The sequence below is a fragment of the Pangasianodon hypophthalmus genome, chromosome 18 (assembly GCF_027358585.1).
Source record: "Pangasianodon hypophthalmus isolate fPanHyp1 chromosome 18, fPanHyp1.pri, whole genome shotgun sequence".
Lineage (NCBI taxonomy): Eukaryota > Metazoa > Chordata > Actinopteri > Siluriformes > Pangasiidae > Pangasianodon > Pangasianodon hypophthalmus.
In genome coordinates this window covers 20,507,423-20,529,121 of record NC_069727.1, presented here as the reverse complement: position 1 = coordinate 20,529,121, position 21,699 = coordinate 20,507,423, and the positions used below count along the sequence as shown (strand labels likewise).

The following is a 21,699-nucleotide window of genomic DNA, read 5'->3' as shown; positions in this document are numbered from 1 at the left end:
ATGAGGAATGGTTTGTATTTTCACTGCCAACCGTAACCATTATGTAAAATTATATTTACAGATGCAACTATTCAGGACATGGCAACATGGTGATCATGGAAGAGACTGAGGTGAAACAGAAGCAGTGTTCCATATCACTTTTGCTTTGTTGTGTGAATATGTGTATATAATGTGTGTATATAATTTTACATTAAAAAAGTGGGTTTTTTTTAAATTGCTTATAAGCGACGCAGCTTTTCAAATTGCTATATAACTGAATTAATGTTGCACTTGCATTTAACCAATCAGCAATGTTCAGTCTGAAATCTCCATTGCTGCTGGACCTGAAAGAGGTTTCCGCTCTGCAGGACCAACATGTACTTTTTCGCAGGAGCTAAAAATGTTCCTGTAACTTAAAGTTCAGGAACTAAAATCATTCTCCCATCATGCTGTGATTCCCACAGAATGGTTCGTGTGTTGGGAACACGCCGATTCCTGCTCGACTGAAAGGAGTGGAACCAGATGTGGTCTTCATCTGATTCAACGTTTGACGTGTTGTGCTTTCTGAGATGCGTTTTTGCTCACCATGGTTGTAAAATGTAGCCTTCCTGCCAGTGTTTTTCCATTAAAGTAGCCAGTAAGTGTATGTGTATTCATTATCCACCAATTTATACAATTTAAATAATAATAAGCAACTTAATAATATTTTAAGATTTTTCAGTGATGCAGAAAAACAATGATCTAAAATTTTCTACATTAGGCCATTAGGTGAAGCACTAGCAACTGCCTCCAGTCTAACCTGTACCTACCAGCTGAACAAGAAAGATAACACAAAACTTGCAGGCTAGCGCTGCCAAGGAAACTTTCTTCCTCCTGTGTATGCCATGTGTTTGTCAGGCTGATGCAACTAAGAACCAAAACTGCCTCTTGCTCAAACAGCTTCGCACACTGGTTGATTTTAAAAACACTGTTTGCTTTCATCATTCCAATCAAGATTTTAAAAAGTGATATTTAGATCTGATGTCTCAGATCTCACAAGACTGACATTTGTAGAAAAGAGAGCACTGGGCCTGAAGCACACCAAACTCTGCAGTCTCTTGGAAATGATGAAGTCATAAGAAACAGCATTTTTAAAAAATAAAGAATGGTGCTCTCTACATCAGCAAAGTATGTATCTGACAGCCTAAACCCAGTGGAATTAGTGACAAGCACACAAACCCAGAAAGACTGGAACGAACACACACACACACACACTCTCTCTCCTTCATACCTCGCCCTCAATCCTGGGGGGTCGAATGCTGGACAGGTGAATTGTTTTGTATTCACCCGAGTTCAACTTCACAATAATGGCATCTGCATTCATAACCTGCATCACCTGCACAGTGGAGGAAAAACAAACACACAGGAAGAGTTAGGGACGGGTTAAGCAAGTCACTTTAACAACATGGAGCACAGCTTGTTGCCAGAGAAACAGCTTGGATATCCAACATGAGCCGAGCCTGATGAAGCACAAGAAAAAGAAAAAAAAAAGAAAGACAGTAGCATATAAATACTTCGCCCACTCGCTACTGGATAATGTCCCTATCCCTACCCAATCTCAAATCCTCAATTATTCAACTATTACCCTAAATGACAGTGAAACCCAAGCAACAGAAAAACAAATGCACTGAGTGACACAGAGATAGGGATGCAAATAAAATATCCAAACACTTTCCAGATTAACCGCAGCTGTGTGAGTAAATGGGAAGAGAGGGTGAATTTGTGAGAGACAGCATCCTTAAAAAGGGAAAAGCTGAATAAGAGAACAAAAAAAAAAAAACAAAAAAAAACATTAAACATAACATTTCAACTCCTCAAAGATAAAGAACTGAGCATCCTTCCTCTGTCAGTTGCGAACAACTTGGCAGTCTGAAAGGAACAGTACAGACTTTTGGACAGGTACAGAAAACAAGTCAGACACAAAATGATTAACAGACAAGAAAGCATGATTGAAGCACTCTGATCTTACACCCAAACTAAATGAACTGGTGTACACTGACTTTGGCAGGAGATAAGGCTGAACTTGGAAGGATTATCGAGAGAAGACAAAAACACGTGCATCTCTCTATGACAGGAAGCCACGGTCTGCAGACAAGGACAAACACATGCTCAGCCCAAACCAACAAGGCCACTGCGCTTTATCTGCACGTCATCTGCGCTTTATCTCCCACTCTTTAAATGAACATGAAGGCTGTGGATGCTGCTATGAAATGTCTGGCTGGCACACGTGCTAGTTAATTAGTAGCTGCATATGCAAAGCACCTCACTGAAAGCTGCCAGCAGAAACATGCAGCAAAGCTCCATGACTCATCCTGCCTCTGCACACTACGGCTCAGCAGGAGAACACCACCATCTGCAGGCCAAGAGCTGGACTGTCATGTTCATTTACTTTCAGTAACCACTTTGTGCTGGTCAGGGACATATCCTGGAGCCTATCCGGGGCACAGTAGGCCTCATTTATCATTCTGATATATTTAAAAAAAAAAAAAAGTTTGTAAGTGTTTTCGGAGGACAAACCGACCAAAACATTTTCGCCAGGTTTACAAAAAGTTCGTTAATAGTTTTCTCCGTACTTATACGCCTATGGTGTTGAATCCCACTCAGCCGTAATGTGTAAAGCGTGTGCACACCACAGCTCATGTGCAGTGCATAAAACTCCATAAAAGGCAAAACTGAGGATATAAAGGAGATAAAGCACGTGTTTTTGTCTTCTCTTGATAATGTTGGTGGAAGTGAATTTCTCTCATGTCTACACCAGAAAAAATACTACTTAGCAGCATAACAGCAGGCGAAAAGGCTAAAATCTGGATACGAAAAAGAAAGGATAAATTAGACATTATTTAAGTGAGAGGAAAAGAAAATGGACTGACATGAAAACAAAGGAAAAAATAAGACAGAGATCGACACTGTACCCAAGTGATCATGGCCTCTGAGCACATCACACAGGGAAACTGCCATGATCAGTGCTTTAATTGTGTGTGTCTCGGGGACTGCTGGTCTTGAAGTCTCTCACACCAGTGTTGTGTTAGAAAAGCAAGAGAGCACGCGCCAAAAAAAACCTGATGTATTCCATAAAAGGCCACTGATGGCACACGGCACACTAGCGAGTATACAGCACACTGCAAAGTGAGACACATTAGATCAGTGACGTAGTGCTGCCTCCGAGGTGTCGCACAGGATTAAAAGAAGCTGGGGCAAATGGAAGCGATTTCTACCCCAGCGGAGCCGCTGCTGCGCTTCCTCCTGCTACACAGCAGAAGGACTGGACTTTTGTTATAATGCTTTCTTTAATATTTATTCCATATTTAACATTTCTTTAATTAATAGCACTAACACAAAACAACTGGGTTTCACTAAATTTGCGTTCAGTTTGTGTGTAATGTAAATAAATAGGCTGTTGAAACTTGACAGAGTAATCGGTGTGTAAAATCACAGTAACTCATCACCAGTTGTACAATTTGAAGCTGATTGATCGAGGTTATCTTCTAGGATATTACAATTTTCCAGACTAACCTTTTTTTTTTTTTTTCTTTTCAAGAATGCCAAATTTCTTGTGTAAATATGCCTATAAAAACATACAAATAAATTTGTTTGTATTGAGCTTGATAAGTCCATCACAGGGTGGATCCCAGATATCCTGAAAAATATGTAATTCTTTATTTTTCTGAGAGAGAAAAGACCAAATAAACACCATACTGTTGTTATTATAGCACACACCAAGAAACTATAACCAAGCAAGCACCAGCAAAAATACTGAAAAATGTAATGAAAATGATCTGTAACTCCATCTCTGATCATATAATATCCCTTTGCCATTTGACTTGAGTCACTATAAAAGAAGGGCAAGGCTTACGTGATTAATGAGCTGTCAGAAACGCCTCACTGGCTACTGAGATCAGTGAAAATCATGCCCATGTATTCTTTTATGCTATGCGCTAGCATTTCTAAGTATAAATGAGAAACCAGAAGAAATGAGTCAAGAGGGTTATAATGTTTCTACCACAGCAGAAAAGATCACAAAGATTACACCAGCTACCTCAAATAATATCTTTTATATGAGATGTGAAGGAAGGAAAAAGAAAAGAAAAGAAAAAAAAAAAAAAAACACAGCTCAAAGTCAAACTTTAGCCAATTCCTGATTAACCAAAATATGCACTTTGTCCACTGTTGCACTATTATTCAAATCTGTGAAGAAGACAACAGTTTCATAAGTGTTTGTATACAAACTCTGGGATTTGTATCTATGTTTATTTAGAACTAAGAAATGTAGTGATTTCTAACAATCCTCCATAATGAACAGCTTCTTCACTGATGTAACTGCCATGGTTGATACGACCAGGAGGAGTCTTTGAGCCACTGACTCGGGTAGATTCTGAATTGGGGAGGGTGGAGTACTTTTGCTGATGTTGAAATGCAATCCCACAGTTCTTCCACTGCAGAAAAGTGATATCCAGAGGCATACATTTCTGGTTTGTTGATGCTACATAGGTTCTCAATTAGATTCTAAGCAGGTGAAAATGTTGGCCACTCCAGCAGACAGCCATTTTTGAAGCCCGTGTTCTTCATCTAATCTACTGTACCTTCGCTGCATGTGATGGAGTGTCATCACACACGAATGTCATGTTTCAGGTTACATTTTTACCGTGGCACAAAGTGGTTTTTCAGAAAGTCAACATAAGCATCTGCAGACGACTTTACACCATCAGGAACTCACCAGGGACCAACCAGTTCACCACCAATTATTCCAGCCCCAAGCATCACCACCACCTTGCTGGTGTCTCGATCTCAGAGCACGAGGGGTCTCATTACTGACCCAACCCATGATCTATCCATCAGATCCATCAACAGTGGCTCAGGACTCATCAGGGAATAATGCAGTTTGGATCCACCTTCATGCAGTTCTGGGCCCATTGAACACATGTCACCTTGTGGATGGTCTTCAGTGGAGGGCTTCACGCACGTGCTGGAGTATCCAGAACCTCTCTCATCTTGAAACATTTCTAGCACCAGCCTTGTCAAATATCTCTCTGCTGTTGGCTAAAGGCTTTTTCATCAGTACTCACTCAAAGAGAGAGCGCATTTACATTGTGAAACATCTTTCATTTTCCCCTTATTTGACCTTTTCCTCAATGCGTTTAAATTCTGTCAGATATCTTAGCAATTTCAAGCTTCGATTTGTTATGACCCAAGTTTTTAACGATGGCTGTCTTCTATTCTGCAGTTAAATCTTTCTTTCGTCCCATAACAGCAGCTTTCTCACAACGTTAAACAACTTGATTTATACCACGGCACAGCACAACTGTGGAAAAAGAGCATGTCGTTTACACTTATGTGCAGTAATCAGTTAAATTTTCACAGCCGGTGTAGAGAACAGATGCAAAGTCAGAGTCTCTAAAACAGAATGCATCATGAACGAACTCTGACACACTCTTCTGTAAAACAGTGTTGCGCATAGTGTAGTGTAAACCATTACCATTTTACTATTCAGGCACATTAGTTAGTACACTCACTCTAGCGCCAACAGCTCGGTCATATGGCGTGTGTGTGTGTGTGTGCGCGTTAGCAGCGTAGCACAGCGTAGAACTCACCTTTGCCACAAACTGTCTGTCCTTCTGGTCCAGATTGGCAGTGGGGGCAACATAGTCTTTCCAGATCCTCACTTTGCGCTCCTTAGCTGAGCTGCAAAACAAAGAAATGCCAATTTAAAAATCTCTTCTGAGAAAATTAACCCACATCCCATACAGACTTAACAAGGCCATAGCCAGCACATCTCAAGCAAATCAGTCTCTTGCCTGGTACTAATATTAATTAATTTGGCCTAAGTAACATTTGTTAATGACATTTTGTTTGGTGCCACTTAGAAATCAGGAAGATGGCTTTGGACTGTAATTGATACGAATAGTCTGTCATGTTAAATATACTACACTATTCATTATATCACTATAACGAATTCAGAAATAACTCTGATGCTTATAATCATACGTTTCTCATAAGCTCATAAGTTTCTGTTTACACAATGGCACTTTTTGACTGTATAGTACACAGTTAAAGGGAATGATTTATAATCGCACTATCGGGTGTCACCCAGATGAGGATGGGGTCCCTTTTGAGTCTGGTTCCTCTCAAGATTTCTTCCTCATATCATCTCAGGAAGTTTTTCCTCACCGTCGCCTCTGGCTCGCTCATTAGGGCTTAAATTTATAAATTTAAAATTTATATCCAAAACTTATATATTTCTGTAAAGCTGCTATGTAACAATGTCCACTGTTAAAAGCGCTATACAACTAAAATTGAATTGAATTGTATGATGTCGAGTGTATATAATTGTAGAGCGTATCGAGCCACGTTCAGGTATAGTGGAAATGGCAAAGAGGAAGGCAAGTGGCTTCATAGTTGAATTCCAGGACAAAGAAAACCACTGGGAGGCACCATTGCCATTCCTCTCATCCCGAAGTCTGCTCCCAAACAACAAGCAAGCAATGCAGCATCTGTCCTCACTGCAGCACACTTTTCCGAGAAAGCCAGGAATGAAAGAGCGTGTCTTCGCATTTATGCAAAAGGTTATTGAAAACCACCAAGCAGAGCCGACTCCACCACTGCAGCCTGGTGAGCAGTGCGAGTATTTGTCATTATTCGGCATTTATCATCCGCAGTTGCCTAAAAATATTAGAGGGGTTTGGATACAAGTGCTCTGTATAATGAAATCTCACTTAGGGTTATTAGTTCTGACCTCAACAACACGCTACAGGGCATCCTGCTACGTTTCCTCGAATTACAGCTAGCCACTGAAGCCAACATAGAACAGATGTTCTACTGTTCCAAGGTGACAGAACACCGAAGGAATTATCTTTGGTTCTATTGTTCTTTAAGCCTTAGAGAGGATACACCCATAAGCCTTTAAGCCTTAGAGAGGATACACCCATAAGTGCCTAATTTATATTTATATATAATAATTCTATCATTTCATTCAAGACATGTCTCTTGATTCGATACATCATTGAACAATAAATTTAACACTGCATTATAAAGTGGGCTATTCATCGTAAAATACTGCTTATATCATGGGAGATGTAATAAACTTAATCAAGCCCTTTCTCTAAAAAAAAAAAAAAAAAAAAAAAAAAAAAAAAAAGCAGCTTCCTTTTTATCTTTAATCAGGAGAGGCTACAAGGATTTTTAAAAACCATGCTTCTCCTAAGCATGCCGTTTTTCCACAAGCGAACACACTAGCATACTAATCCTACATTCAGCAGCAAGCAGGAGATGGAAGATTCGCCCAAGTCTTTAAGGCCTAGTGTATGGGAGCTCTTCAGCTTCCCACTAAAGTACAACACTGACAGTCAGTAAGTGATGGACTGAAATACACAACAATAACCACAAAGTATAAAAAGGCGTCCGTTTTCCATTTTTTGATTCAGGAAGTTTTTAAAATCTGGGGGAGGAGCACTGATACACACGCTACACCACTGTAAGTGGGAAGCAGCAGCAGTCAAAGATCTTTTTTCCCCCAACGCGAAGTGACAACTGCGTAGAAAATCACTCCGCCCCGTATCCAGTCTGAAATGTGCAGGCGAGCGCTGAGTCTGGAGAAAAACAGCAGGTAATTCAGGCTGTAATTTTCTCAGAGGAGGCCTGAGAGAAACACCACGTGGCCGATCCGGACGGTAATAAAATCACAGAGCAGCACTTGTAAATAGGAAATTATCCCCAGGACCACATGTACATTTAATCCAGTCTGAATAGGGCTAAAAATACATCGAGAGCTACAGAGAGTTATGAGACTCAGAGTTTCAATTATTGAACTTTTGTAATGTTGCATGTTTTAATTAACTGAAAATAGAAACCTAATGCGCATATTCATGCACCACCTTACCGAAATCTAATCGAATTATTGACAAGTAACAGTGAACACTAAAGAGATCAAAAATGAATAAACCAGTCATCATTAGAAATTCACTTTCAGACCAGCATGACTCAGTACAACACATCAGTCAAGCTCAATCAGACTTACAGCTCCAGAGAAACAGCTGTTTGAAGGTAACTCTGCCACCTACATATGCCAAACCTCCCCAACCTGCACATTTACAGTTCCTAAGAAAACTCTTTTGTTTTTTCTCTGTTTTCTATTAGCGCACAAATTCACAGGTCAAAGTTTAACATGATAAATTTTGACCTGTGAATCTGTGGGTTTTTGTGGGATTTTGTGTGATTTTGTGTGATTTTTGTGTGAATTTGTGGGTTTTTGTGTGAATTTGTGTGATTTTTGTGTGAATTTGTGTGATTTTTGTGTGAATTTGTGTGATTTTTGTGTGAACTCGTGGTTCAAAGCAAGAGCAGAGTTGAGTTCCAGAGTTCTATATATTTTTCACGAATGACACTTTCATGTGATTAAATTATTACTAAGGAGTAGCAATAATTTTGATACATACACACACTCACCATCCACTTTATTAGGAACACCTGTACCTGACTGTATTTTAACTGTATTTATTGAGTTCACATATAAATACAATGGCTTTAATTCCAATCTCAGGGTTTAAGAAGCCCTGCAGTAAACAACTAGGAATCCCGTTCTATACCTGAATGAAGCTGGATACCCGAGACTCGCATTAATACACGTGATTTCCCGTTACTAGGAGACGGCAGTAATAAAAGAAACAGATTTTGCACTTGACTGGTTCAAGAGGTCAGCAACTGCAAAGCAGCTTTTTCCCCCTAGTCTGTGGCACTTCTAGAAATTTACTTTGGACAGGCATTTGTCCTTCTGTCACGTCTCTATTAGTTGGTCCATTTAATTAGTGTTAGCGAATTCATGAATATCCATCCACTACTTTTTTAATATATATATATATATATATATATATATATATATATATATATATATATATATATATATATACATACATATATATACACATATATACATATATATATATACATATATATATATATATATATATATATATATATATATATATATATATATATATATATATATATATATATATACATACACACTGCCTGATTTTTTTCCACTGGCTACCAACTGGATGTATGAAAGCTCAAGTCACTGACCAGCATGAGCTACCAGACCAGAGTGTAACAGACTGACCGTTCTGCGGCCCGCAGTTTCTCTGCTCCCTGGGTGTACACAGCCATGGACCAGTCCACACAGCGAGCAAAGCCCTCCTTCAGCAACAGCTCTGTGATGTTCCCGTTCTGCACAACACACAGAGTCACATTAAACACATCAATTGGTTGGATATCTGAACATAAATGATTCAATATTGACAAAATTGAGTATTAGAAAAATTTACATGAATATGAAATGAGAAAAATGAACTGCGACATGGGTAGGTTATTGGGTAACTACAGACAAATATCTAGATTCCACTTAATTCAATTTTATTAGTACTTTTTAATTCACTTTTAACATAGACAGTCACAAAGCAGCTTTAGAGAAATCCAGATGTAGATATAGATCTCTAATGAGCAAGACACAGGTGACAGTGGCAAGGATAAACTCCTTGAGACGAACAGACTCAAAACAGGAGCAGGATTATAAAATAATCACATTCTACAGGTGCAGAAGAGCAAACTGCACCAAGTGTGTTTAAAACCTGTTCAGTATGGCCACATTGTGAATAAGAGTCCCGGAATGAACACAGGAGAGTCTTTATGATTACAGCAGGAAGTCATTGAGGGCAGAAATCCATTATCCAGGTCAGATCCACTGCAGCAAAGGAGAACCTTAAGCATAAACTGGTTTGGGGAAGTAGAAATCTTTAGGGTGTCCCTGTAGGACTGTCTGCAGCCACAGAGGGTAAGTGCAGAAAGCTCCAAGCAGAAGTAGAGCATAAGGATCAGGATAAATCAGACAGATCCAGAGGGCGAGAGGAGCCGCACACCAGTGTATCAGGATCCGGCACAGACACCACATCAGGCAGCAGGAGTACACATACAGCTCGACAGTGGGGGGGACCAGATTAGGTATACTCTTACACTACAGTGGTTTAAAAGTGTGTACGTAGTGATCAGAGTGCAAGCGGGGGCTCGGGCACGTCTAACTATAACAGCAGAGCTAAAAGGAAGAGCCAGAACATACGCCTGAGGCCACTCTGGGACACAAACCACTCCACAATCAAAAAAACCTGGGTGACTGTGTGAGGCTACAGCATCAAAACCTCTGATGTGTAGTTTAAAGAAAACAACAACAAAACACATTATTTAAGGTCCTGATAAAGGACCTGCACTTGTCAGTCGTACTATCTGCCATCTATGCTAATGAGATGCAAATTCAAGATTCCACCTCTCATTTATACAAGTGTACTGATGCTATGGCTGAGGTGGGTCTCCTGGAGGAAGAGGACCCAGACAGGGAGAGATCATATTTATTTATATTAATCAAGTACTGAACTGGTGTTAAAACAGCATTCTCGGTAAAAATACGAGGAAAACTGAGTAGTAAATTTATCAGCAATAACATCACGTGTACCAGTATGTGGGAATTGTGGATGATTTTAAATATTTAGGTACTTTACATGACAACTAAAAACTTTTTTTTTTTTAATATTTTTCTTAAAAGGCTATGCACCAGTTATGTCTACTAAGGAACCGAAATAGTTTTTCTGTAAGTAAAGCTACACTGGAGCTGGTATTAAAAAAAGCCTTAAATGTTATAATCTGAAATAGGACCATTTCCACTTGGTATGGCCTTAATGGAGTAAAGAATAAGAAAACCTGTAAACAGTAAACATGGCAGATTATAGATTACAGGGAAACCACAGATGCCGTTATCTGAAATTAATGAGAAAGCTGCGCAGATTTTGAAAGATCCTTCCCATCCTCTTTTTAGTGAATTTTACAACCATCCCTCTAGGGGGCAATATAGGGTATCTACAGCTACAAATAATACGTTTTAGAAACGTTTCTGTTCCACAGGCTGTTGCGCCTTGCTAAATTCTTAATTTAAATGTCCCTTTGTGGGAATCTGATTCATAAACAATGTATTTATTCCTACTAATCAATCACTGCACTTCATGACATGACAGCTCCTTCATGTTCATACGTCTTAGGTCAAATGTGAATCATGTCTTCAAGTGTGTGGGTGTATGTGGCCTGTGTTTTTGATGTAAATTTTCTAGATGACAATTTTTTTTTTTTTGGGGTGTAACACTATGATGCATCATTTTGTTCAATATGAGGATCTCAATTTGATACACCTGAGTATCAAACACTATATTCAACAGGCTACATAATAAAATAGGCTATTTCATTAGCTACTCCTAATATTCAATGAGGTGAAAAACATTTAAACTAAATCAAACTCACACTCCCTGCTCTGAAAAAGTAACTTCCTCTTTCTCTCTCAAATCAGGAGAAGTGAATCTAGCTTCATGCCAGTGAACGGTGTGGCTTGTTTTTGGTGTTAAAAACAGAGTGCCAAATGTGTGCGAGGACACTGATGTGCCCTGAATGGCCTGTTCCTTAGTGGGGTGCAAAGGACCCAGTAAACCAAAGAAGTCAGTATCCTGATGTCTCTGTCTATCTGCACACATTTCAACATGCCTGTGGAACCAGAGAGAGGCCGAAGGGTAAAACTTGAACTCTTTACCCTGCATGTCCTTGGAAGGCAGACCGTATAAAGTAGCAGTGTTCTGGGGAAATGGAACGTGGTGGTTACACAGCATGAATCTCATCACTAAAAGGGAGGGTCTTCGCAAAAAAATTCAGCCTCCTCACATTTAGTTTTGAAAGCGTGGTAAATGTTGGAATAAGGAACCAGGCTGCGGTGACCTAAAGGTGCCACACGGACACGACATTTGGCCATGCTGGTTTCAAGATCCTGAAAACACGCACCCTCCTCAGAGATGTGAGTGATCAGGGAATAAGGGACACAGCAGCTTTTTACTATAAAAGCACTAATAGTTTACAAAAAAAACACACGCACTGCAGCAGAATAGATAAGGAGGCTTACTACCAGCTGCAAAGCAGAAAGCTCCATATGTTGTATAAGCAGCATGCACATGTGAACAGGGCAAGACGGAAAAAGGGAAGAATGGCTGTATGGCTGCGGTATTTATGATGGTTGCATAATGTTGGGATCACGGTCATTTCTTTGTAATCACAAGACATGAATCAAGTGGACCTCAAGATGAAGCACAAACAAACCGACCTCAGCCTACCTGAGGAGACAGTCTGTGTACAGTCTGGTCTGTGGGTCATTTTAGAGAAGTCCGAGTTCATTACTTGTGTTCGCACACGAGGGTGTTGTTGATCTAAGACTAACTGGACCACTGAAACTGACCAACACCCATAGACAGAATGAAGACAGAGAAGAAGGTCATTTTTAAGAGAGTTAAGGTTGTTATACCGGGTGGAGGATGGTACCCAGGATGATCTGGTTGGGGCAGGACTCCAGAATGATCTGTACATCTCTCTGCAGCAGACGGGACTCAGTGAAGAACTTCGCCTCAGCTGCAAACGGCTCTGGTGTCTCTGTTCCGTCAGCTTCCCGTTTGAATGTTGGACACTAAGGAAAAAAAGATGAAACAGATGTATGCTATGATGAAATATCTCTATCCTGACAGGAGTGGTCTTCCCCATCTCTGTATACTTTTACACAGACCAGTGACAAATTAAAGGAAAAAATCAACTGGTTCAGGCTGACAGGAAGGCAGCAGTAACGCAAATAAACACTCTTTTAGAAGAAAAGTATCTCAGAATGCACATCAAACCCTGAGGCACATGGAATACAACTACAACCATACTATATTTTATATATATAGCGCCAGTGAGTATATGTGTTTAACCAGTAATCCTGCTTATTCACACAATTATCCAATCAGATCTATAAAAATGTATGAATTTGAAATACTTTTTTGCTCCTATTCGTAAGTACAAAAGCAAAAGGCATTACGTGTGTAAAGTGGATACACATAACCATATGTGTGGAAGGATACGAAATAACCATAGTGTATAAAAGAATATTTCTTTCCCCTCACTGTATATAAAATCGGTTTTGTACACCACTCTTAAGTAGGGATAATTTCTCACCTTGATTCCAGACAGCATCACAGTGACCAGGTAGTAATCAGGCAGCAGGAGCGCTCGCACTACACTACCATCGCGGACATGTTCAATAATGGCTGTGTGTGTGAAAGGGAGAGAGATGAAGAAGAAAGGTTGTTTTATTTTGAGATCATTTCGTCGTCAGATTATACTCCACCAATAGCATGAAATTCAAGCTTAAAAAAACAAGTAGGTTCAAAAAACAACAGGTGAAAGAGCTGCTATTACATTCTAAATTAAGAGAGGAATTTTTTTTACTCGATCAAATCCTTTTACATGTGCAGTAAAGACGGTGAACTACTGTTACTACATAACCCTATCTATCAACAGGAACTTCTGATTTTCAATAACCAGCAAACCATGAGTGGAAGGTTACTGCATGCAGAACAACCTCGCTAACATCGCTAACAAGAAAATCCTAGCAGGCAGAAAGGAAAAAAAACAGAATTTATCACAAAAACTCATGCACGTGTTGGTGGTAGGCCAGCCGCATACTAACAGCATAAATTATAAAATAAGTGCGGCCTGGTTTGCAGTGTGCTCCATGTCAGACGCTCCACATGATAAACTGTCTATAACTGATAATAGTGAACTGCGGTGAAAGACGTGGTATTGGTTTATTAGCAGAATTAAAAAAAAAAAAATAAAAAAAATAAATAAATAAATAAAAAAAAGGACAAAGAACATCAATTAACTTTTATCTGCCTGAAAATAAATAAAATTATGATGTTTAGTCCACATACTGTAAAACATTAAAAGGCAATACACGGCACAATCCACTACCGAAGAGTGGGAAATGCGAAAAAACCTTTCCAGACAGCCTTTTTTTTTTTTTGGTAGCATTAGCACTTAGATTAACTGATCACGTGATACCATCAGATTGCACAGATCAACAGGATGCTGCTCTGACAGGAATCATGCCACAGCCACAGCTGATTCTCACCAGGCTGTTTTCCTCACTGATTCAGAATCAGATGATGACATGCAGTCCTGACAGTCTTGTGATTTTGGAGAGAATGTAAGGATAACTTTAGCTAGCTAGCTAATCTGGGGTTTTCAGATATGCAACAACCAACATTAAGAAAACAGTGAAGCTAAAGTCTTGTGTGACTGCTGCTGAATAATTAGCAATGACTACGTTATATTACCAGACCTTACACATTTCACATAGGAGCTCTGCAAAACCATCAGCCTGCACTAGTGTTAGGGAGTAGAGGGGTAACGTTAAGGTGCACTGCATCATGGCTATTGTAGTTTGGAGTTGAGACTGTGAAAGCGTGTGAGCCGCAGAGAGAGGAAGTCCACTAGCCCCTAGATTTTTCTTTTACTGTAATCTGTGGACGTAAAACAGACTAGCATAAATGCCACCTATTCAGCAGCACTCTCTTCCCTTTTCCCAAATGAGTCAGAAAAAAAATATATATATATGAAAATAATCCCGGAGCGATAAGCTTAGTGCACTCTGGACCTGGAACTCTGAAAACAGTCGATTCACTGATTCCTGAAAACTCAGAGTCGACTCCACACAAGGAAAATGATTCGTACACACAGCAAGCAGAGTGAATTTACCATCGGAGTGTTTCAGTTAGTGAAACAGACTGAGGATATTTATTCTGCCTTTATTCTGATTTATCAGGGCCTGAAATGCAGGGAAGATGTACAGCTGCAAAAAAGTGCAGAAGCATAAAATGTACTGAACACAGTCACCTCGCGTTAGTTTGAGTGTCTCGTTCAGGTGAGATAAACACTTGATGAGATTCTCATGTTGTAAGAGATTATCAGTTGTATTGCAATATCCTCTATAATATAAGCCTTTTTTTTTGTTTATATCCTTGTGATCTGTGGCCAAATTCTGACCAAGCACTGGTTTAATTTGAAAAAGCTGCTGACAGCTCAATATATGCTGCTTTTTTTTTAATTTTGGTATTGGCTAATATTTTGGTGACATCAGGTTGCTTCTGGCAGACTGGACAACCCTGCTGAAATCACAGGTAGTCCCTGAGACACATTCAAGCCACATGAAAACATCAGGTGTGAACAGGAACCTACCTGACTGTCCGATGGTGTCCGATGTCTCATCGGAGACGGATGCTCATATGAAGTCTGAACAGGGCAAATTTAAAAAAAAAAGGAACTCATGGCTCACCATTAACTGGTTTCTGGTGCAAGGAATCCACAAAATTGCGGGGGTTCTCAATGCTGTATTTGAGGTCTCGAATTGTGTGCGCACCTCCACCCTCAGACCACAGGCCTTTCTTAGCCGCCTTTGCCTGGTCCTCCAAATCACACAGTCTGGCCTGCTCAGGGCTGAGACACACACACACACACACACACACATTTTATATTTGCTTTAGGGAATAGCATTGTTAACACATAAGTAACAAAGTTCATCTAAATACACTTAAATCACACACCATAAGCTTACCATCATAAAATGCACACTATAGAAAACGGAAAAACATCCACTCATTTCATATCAAATCATATGTGACTGGTTTCTTCCTTGACACGTGGTTATATGGAACCAGTCTGGAACATGCATGTAAGTGAGCACGCACAACACACACGTCTTACTTTGTGCCTCTGATACCCTCTCTGCGGACTGTGGCAAGGCCCTCAGCAACCAGCGCCTCAGCAATGTTCTCTCCTGATGTGTCTGAGGGTCAAATCATAAACAGCAAAATCACAACAATGAAAATACAACGAATAATTCTAACTGTTCTCATGTAGGTCATGTGGGTGGGCTACCAAAAACAGTCCTGGAACACATGTACTCTTACCTATACCCCGTGCAGTTCCAAAGCTACACCTGCGCTGAATTCATACTCCTTAGCCAGTCCATAAACCTATGATAGTGATTCCTAACTGCACTCTGAACAGGAAATCTGTCACTACATTCATCTGCTCTGCTGCCGTACAGCCACAGTCACCATTAACTCCTTCTACCTACCTACCTACCTACCTACCTACCTACCTTCTCTCTCTCTCTCTCTCTCTCTCTCTCTCTCTCTCTCTCTCTACCTGTGTCACTGACTGCCTGCTGAAGTCAGAGTCTCCTGTCAGTAGCTGAAGTCAGAGTCTCCTGTCAGTACCTCTTAACATTCATATCTATTTTCTCTCTTTGAGTAATATCACATCAGATCATACTGAGAATTTTTGGACTAACTATTTCTGCATTTACTTTATCAATACATTTATAAATTCCTCTTAAATCATGGTCTTCCAGTTTTACTAATTTTCATTAAACTTGGAGCATTCAGTACACAACTCCTGCACCCATGACTGATCCAGAATACTTTAAATATTTGTCTAAAAAAAATTAATTAATTAAAAAATAATAATAATTAAAAAATTAAAAAAAAAAAAATAATACAAATTCTCTCTGATTGTATTTTCGATTCCACACACTAAAAGTTCCAGTTACTATGTAAGCATATGTATTTTGCTTTTATTTTGAATTCGTCTGGTTCAAATGAAACAAATCAGGGCATGAAATGCAGACACATAGCTGCGAAAAAGAGTGTGGAACCATAAACAATGCATGGAACTCCGTCATCTTGCGTTAGTTTAAGTGTCTCTCTTGGTTTAGGGAAACACTTGATAATATTCACTTGCTGTAAGAGATTATCTGGTAAAGGTCAGTAATGTTGTACTGCAGTTAGTGACCTGTTATTTAATTAAACCTAGTTAACAGTTCTGTAATAGTGTTAGCTGATTGAAATGCTGCAAACAAATATTTTTGGTATTTAAGATATTTTTTAAAACTAATTGATTAATCTATCTTTTTTCCAATTTAATCAATTAACAGAATAATCACTAATTGTAGCCCCAATTGTAGCCCTGTGTAGGTTTACCTGACAAAAAGACCAGCATGTGTACAGGTACAGAGTCAGAGATCAACACCGAAATGGGTCAAAGCCACTCATTTGAAATATTATAAAAGTAAAGAGACACAGCAATGCTGCTTACCCTTTCCCAGGTACACCACTCCATACTCCCTCCCCTGCTGGGTTTTGTTTTCCACAGTGAAGCACACCTCTTTGCCAATCATCTTTTTGCGCAGGAACTCACGAGCCTGGAAAGCCCAGGGCTACAGAACACACACAAACACAGGACAGTCAAGCACTAATGTCTACAAAGCACAAGAGCGAGTCATCCATGAATTTATTCAATTCAGACTCGATGGTTAAAAAAGTTATTTCTCAAGTTAAAAAAAAAAGTAGTGCATCCAGAGAGCACCTGTCTTGCAATTAGTAAGCTTATAAAAGCTTTGAGCTTTATTGAGGCTATAACAGGAGTATGAGATTTCATGCACACCTCATCTGGGGTGTCCTTCGTCTCAGGCTGGCTCTGGGTGGCGCGGCGGGCGAGGGCACCAGCACGCACATTGCTGAGGTTGATCTGCCGCTCCGGAGGAGGCCCACCTCGTGGCTGGCCTCTTACAATGATGGCACATCCAGACAGGACCTGAACAGACAGGAACTCTCATTAAGGTAACATCACTATGATCAAATTATTATACGGTATAATCCTGATCTCATGAAACAGCAACAGCAAGACTGGTTACAAAGACGTCACAAATCAGAAGCCAGTGTAATTGATTGAATTTCTGCAATGACAGCAGTTAAGCTACATCCTGAGAGCAAGAAGGAACAAGCTTAACTAAAATAAACATCTCATTGATTTATAAGACGCTTCTGGCAATTTAGACTACAGCAATATATCCAAGACTCAGCTTATTTCTGTGGATATGCTGTATCATGTTAGCGGTGGAAATAGTGATAATATTCAAATAACTGAAACACATCATTTAATGGAAGAATAATTACACATGACCAGATAACTGAAACACACCATCTAAGCTAAAACCAATGAAGCATGATTACGTAAGACTCACAACTGATGCCAAATGTTTAAAATCCTCTAATGAAGCAAAATTCAATTCAACTGAAAATCAGACAATTCAAATCTTTAGCAGTCCAGACAGGTGAAAAACAAACAGTCCTAAGCCAGCGCAGTACACTAGTGGCTTTGCTTGCCACCAGGGCGCTTTGCATATACACGGTCACAACAAACCACACAAATCACATCATTCATTCAATAAATCCCACATTTGTGTTGCAAAGTTCTTAATTTATGCACATACACATCACTGATAAACGAGGTACAACTACCCATTCACTGTTGGTATTGAGTTATTTAAAAAAAAAAAAAAAAAAATTTCAAATGATTTCCAATTACAGAGTTTGGAAAGATATGGAATTATCCCATAATTCTTAATTAATATAGTACAACAGCATGAACATTATGTTATGAGCACCCAAGAAGCTGATCTTCAGGAATCTAACACTGGGACTGAGCCGGACCGAGGGGGGCTGAGCTGGACCGAGGGGGGCTGAGCTGAGCTGGACCGAGGGGGGCTGAGCTGAGCTGGACCGGACTGAGCTGGACTGAGAGGGGCTGAGCCGGACCGAGGGGGGCTGAGCTGGACTGAGAGGGGCTGAGCCGGACCGAGAGGGGCTGAGCTGAGCTGGACGAAGGGGGGCTGAGCTGAGCTGGACCGAGGGGGGCTGAGCTGGACGAAGGGGGGCTGAGCTGAGCTGGACTGAAAGTGTACCTCTCTGCCCCAGGCTGCATGTCGCAGTGAGGGGAACTAGCTAGGGGAATCACAGGCGCACTTTGCCCTAAGACCAGCGTGAGGAGCAAACCTGAGCATTTATTTAGCGAAGCGCTAGACAAGCAACGAACCAGCCAGAACCGACTACAGCGTGTTTATGAGAACCAGCCAGAACCGACTACAGCGTGTTTATGAGAACCAGCCAGAACCGACTACAGCGTGTTTATGAGAACCAGCCAGAACCGACTACAGCGTGTTTATGAGAACCAGCCAGAACCGACTACAGCGTGTTTATGAGAGAGGCTCCCGCTGAACTCGCTCCTACTGCTCACCTCAGCAGCTAAACTCCAGCACAGCACTAACACACACGCCTCACTGCTTCATCTCTGCCGACTCTGAGAAACGGTCACTGTTAGTTCCAGCATTTATTTGCTTATGTCAGCTGAAATACACCAACATGCACATTTTCAGGCATTTTAAATGCGTCCTTTTTTAAAACGAATTAAGGAGCTAGCTATGCTTCACAAATAACCATGTGGCTAACAGTGGGACTTTAGGGCTAACAGCTACAGTGTCTGGCTAAAAGTTTCCACCATTAAAACACAAACACACACACACACACACACACACACACACACACACAGTAAGTGCAGCCAGTGCTGAGGCGACTACAGAGCGGAGTAACTTTACATGATCCATATGCTCATACCATTTTCACAATCCCTCTCTGCAGCGCCGGAGCCTGAGCCGCGCTGCTCTGGACCTGTGCAGACACTGATGTGGCCATGACCGCCTTCTCCGAAAACAAATCCCTACAGGAAGAAAAACGGCTTTAGAACCGATAGTCTTATGAGACTGTTCTAGCGTTTTTTAAGCCAACGAGGCAAGACTGAGCACGGTGGATCAAGACCTGCTTCCCCGGAAGAGCATGGAAACATGCGAGGGATGTACACGTCGAAGAATTCCACTTCCGGGGTCAGACTCAGAGGCGCGCGCTCATAGGGCGACTTCACACTGACGTAGCCCAGTCGAACAACATCCGGGTCACTCAACAGGGCGACACGTCAGCATAGATTTTAAAAAAGTTTAAGATAACGGAACGCATGAGCGCAATAATTTAATTACCTGAGCATATAAAAGCCCTACTTTAAAAATGAGAAGTCTGTGTTTATTAAATTGCAAAATAAATTAAACCAAAAGTCAAAGTGTCCACTAGAAGAACGGTGAGGAGTCAAAGGAATTAAAACAATGAAACAATGTAAATATTGTTAGTATAAAAATAACTACCACCACCACTAATAATAATAATAATAATAATAATAATAATAATAATGATGATAGAAAAGTGCTGAGTGAGTTCCCTGGTATGACTACACGGTTGCTATGGTATCGCACGTGGTTGCTATGAGGTTGCTAAGTGGTTGCTAAGGTGTTGAAGAAACATGGATTTGAGCTGAAGCACACGTCAGCCTTCAGGACATCAGAGCCCTGTCCTGAATCTGCCCTGCAGGACCTGAGGACTCTCTCCTGGGCTCCAGCTGCAGGAGTAAATAAAGCCCTGCTGAGCAGTGAGGCAGCACTGGAGTGTGTCCTTACACCAATAAAATGTCATGTTTAGACAAATGGTTTCTATTTACTTTCCTAAATTCTGACTATAAACTAATTACCACATTATACATAACCAGTTAAAGCCATGGTTAGATGCCGTTATCTCTATCACTCAGTCAGGATTTATGAACGTACGCAATATTTAAAACAATGTTCAATTTATTCTAGATCTTTTAAACTAGCTTTAATTAGTAGTCTTTAATTTATGGATTGTTACAAAGCCTTTGACGCAGTGAAGCTTGTGTTCACGTAAGATCTTCATCAATTTGTCTTTGGTCAATATACAGTACATACCTTACACAGTATTAGTTTCTTTAATTTTTTTTTTTTTTTTTTTTTTTTGTATTCAAAAGCAGAGCATATTTTAATAATAATTCAGCTGCCAGATAATGCATGTCACAACCTTCCTCCCTGCAGAAATCAATGTCTCTTCCTGGTTTAACACTATTCAACCACAAGGTCTTCAACATCTCATTGTAAAGTCTTACCAGTTTCCTGTGGTGTGTAATTTCCGAGCTGTGATTTCCCGGTTTGCCTTATCTGTGTTTTTGACCATTCTGCTAACATTTCTTTGACTATTCTTGTTTCATGATTATTGCCATTACCATGTATAACAATTTGGACTGTGAATTGTGTTTTAATCAACTTTGCCTGTGAATAGTTACCATAATTAACTGAATACAAACTGCTAACCCGGAAGCCAGTGCACTAAAGCCCAGAGTAGCACAACCTGATAAATAGGATGGTGCTTCAGGGACATCTAAAGGCCTCCTCATGCAATGCTCTCTCTCCTTTTAATCAGCTTTCTCTCCCTCTCTGTATTCTGAAGAAATCAACAAGATACAGCTGGTGTTATTCCTGCTTACTGGGAGAGAGATGGGCCATCTCTCATATGCAGTGCTACAACAAACATTTGAACGTTTGAGCAGGCTTTTCATGAGGTGTTTGTTATCCTGGTGTGTAAATCTCCACTATCTTCCAGATCTCCTCAACTCAGGGGCTGCAGAAGGTATGGATATGTTGCGCATTAATCCTACTCCAGCCATGGGTGAAACCACACAGGCCTCCTTTGGGCTCAGTGGAGCGGACCAGCCACCTCAGCCGTTTGTCCTTCTCTCTGTGAATTGGAGGTTTGCACCAGTGATCGTGGGGCACCCATGAAGAACGCATGCTGTCTCATTGCCTTTACACAGGCCAAAGTATGTGGAGTCAGTCTATGAATGGCATGAAGAGTACTCCCACTGATACAGTGATATGTGCATTTTATGTATTGATATATAATGAAGATTGCCCAAGCAAGGCCAGTAATGGTCTCCCAGCCTTATGACTAGGCCAGGACCCTTCCCCACCACAACTCCACTTTTTTGTTTCTTGGCAATCTTGTC

At 40.4% G+C, this 21,699-nt stretch overlaps 1 protein-coding gene across 1 annotated transcript in view; it reads right to left on the bottom strand.

The window, feature by feature from the left end:
• snd1 (staphylococcal nuclease and tudor domain containing 1) overlaps positions 1-19,662 on the bottom strand; it is an 83,635-nt gene extending 63,973 nt beyond the window's left edge. Inside the window, exons 1-10 of the mRNA XM_026943322.3 lie at positions 19,416-19,662; positions 17,407-17,556; positions 17,059-17,179; positions 15,664-15,745; positions 15,236-15,396; positions 13,075-13,166; positions 12,392-12,550; positions 9,131-9,237; positions 5,607-5,697; positions 1,250-1,354 (exon numbers count right to left, since the gene is read on the bottom strand). Coding sequence (XP_026799123.3) covers positions 1,250-1,354; positions 5,607-5,697; positions 9,131-9,237; positions 12,392-12,550; positions 13,075-13,166; positions 15,236-15,396; positions 15,664-15,745; positions 17,059-17,179; positions 17,407-17,556; positions 19,416-19,493 — 1,146 coding nt within the window. The 5' untranslated portion in view covers positions 19,494-19,662. The remainder of the gene's footprint in view (positions 1-1,249; positions 1,355-5,606; positions 5,698-9,130; positions 9,238-12,391; positions 12,551-13,074; positions 13,167-15,235; positions 15,397-15,663; positions 15,746-17,058; positions 17,180-17,406; positions 17,557-19,415) is intronic.
• Between the last annotated feature and the right edge of the window lie 2,037 nt (positions 19,663-21,699).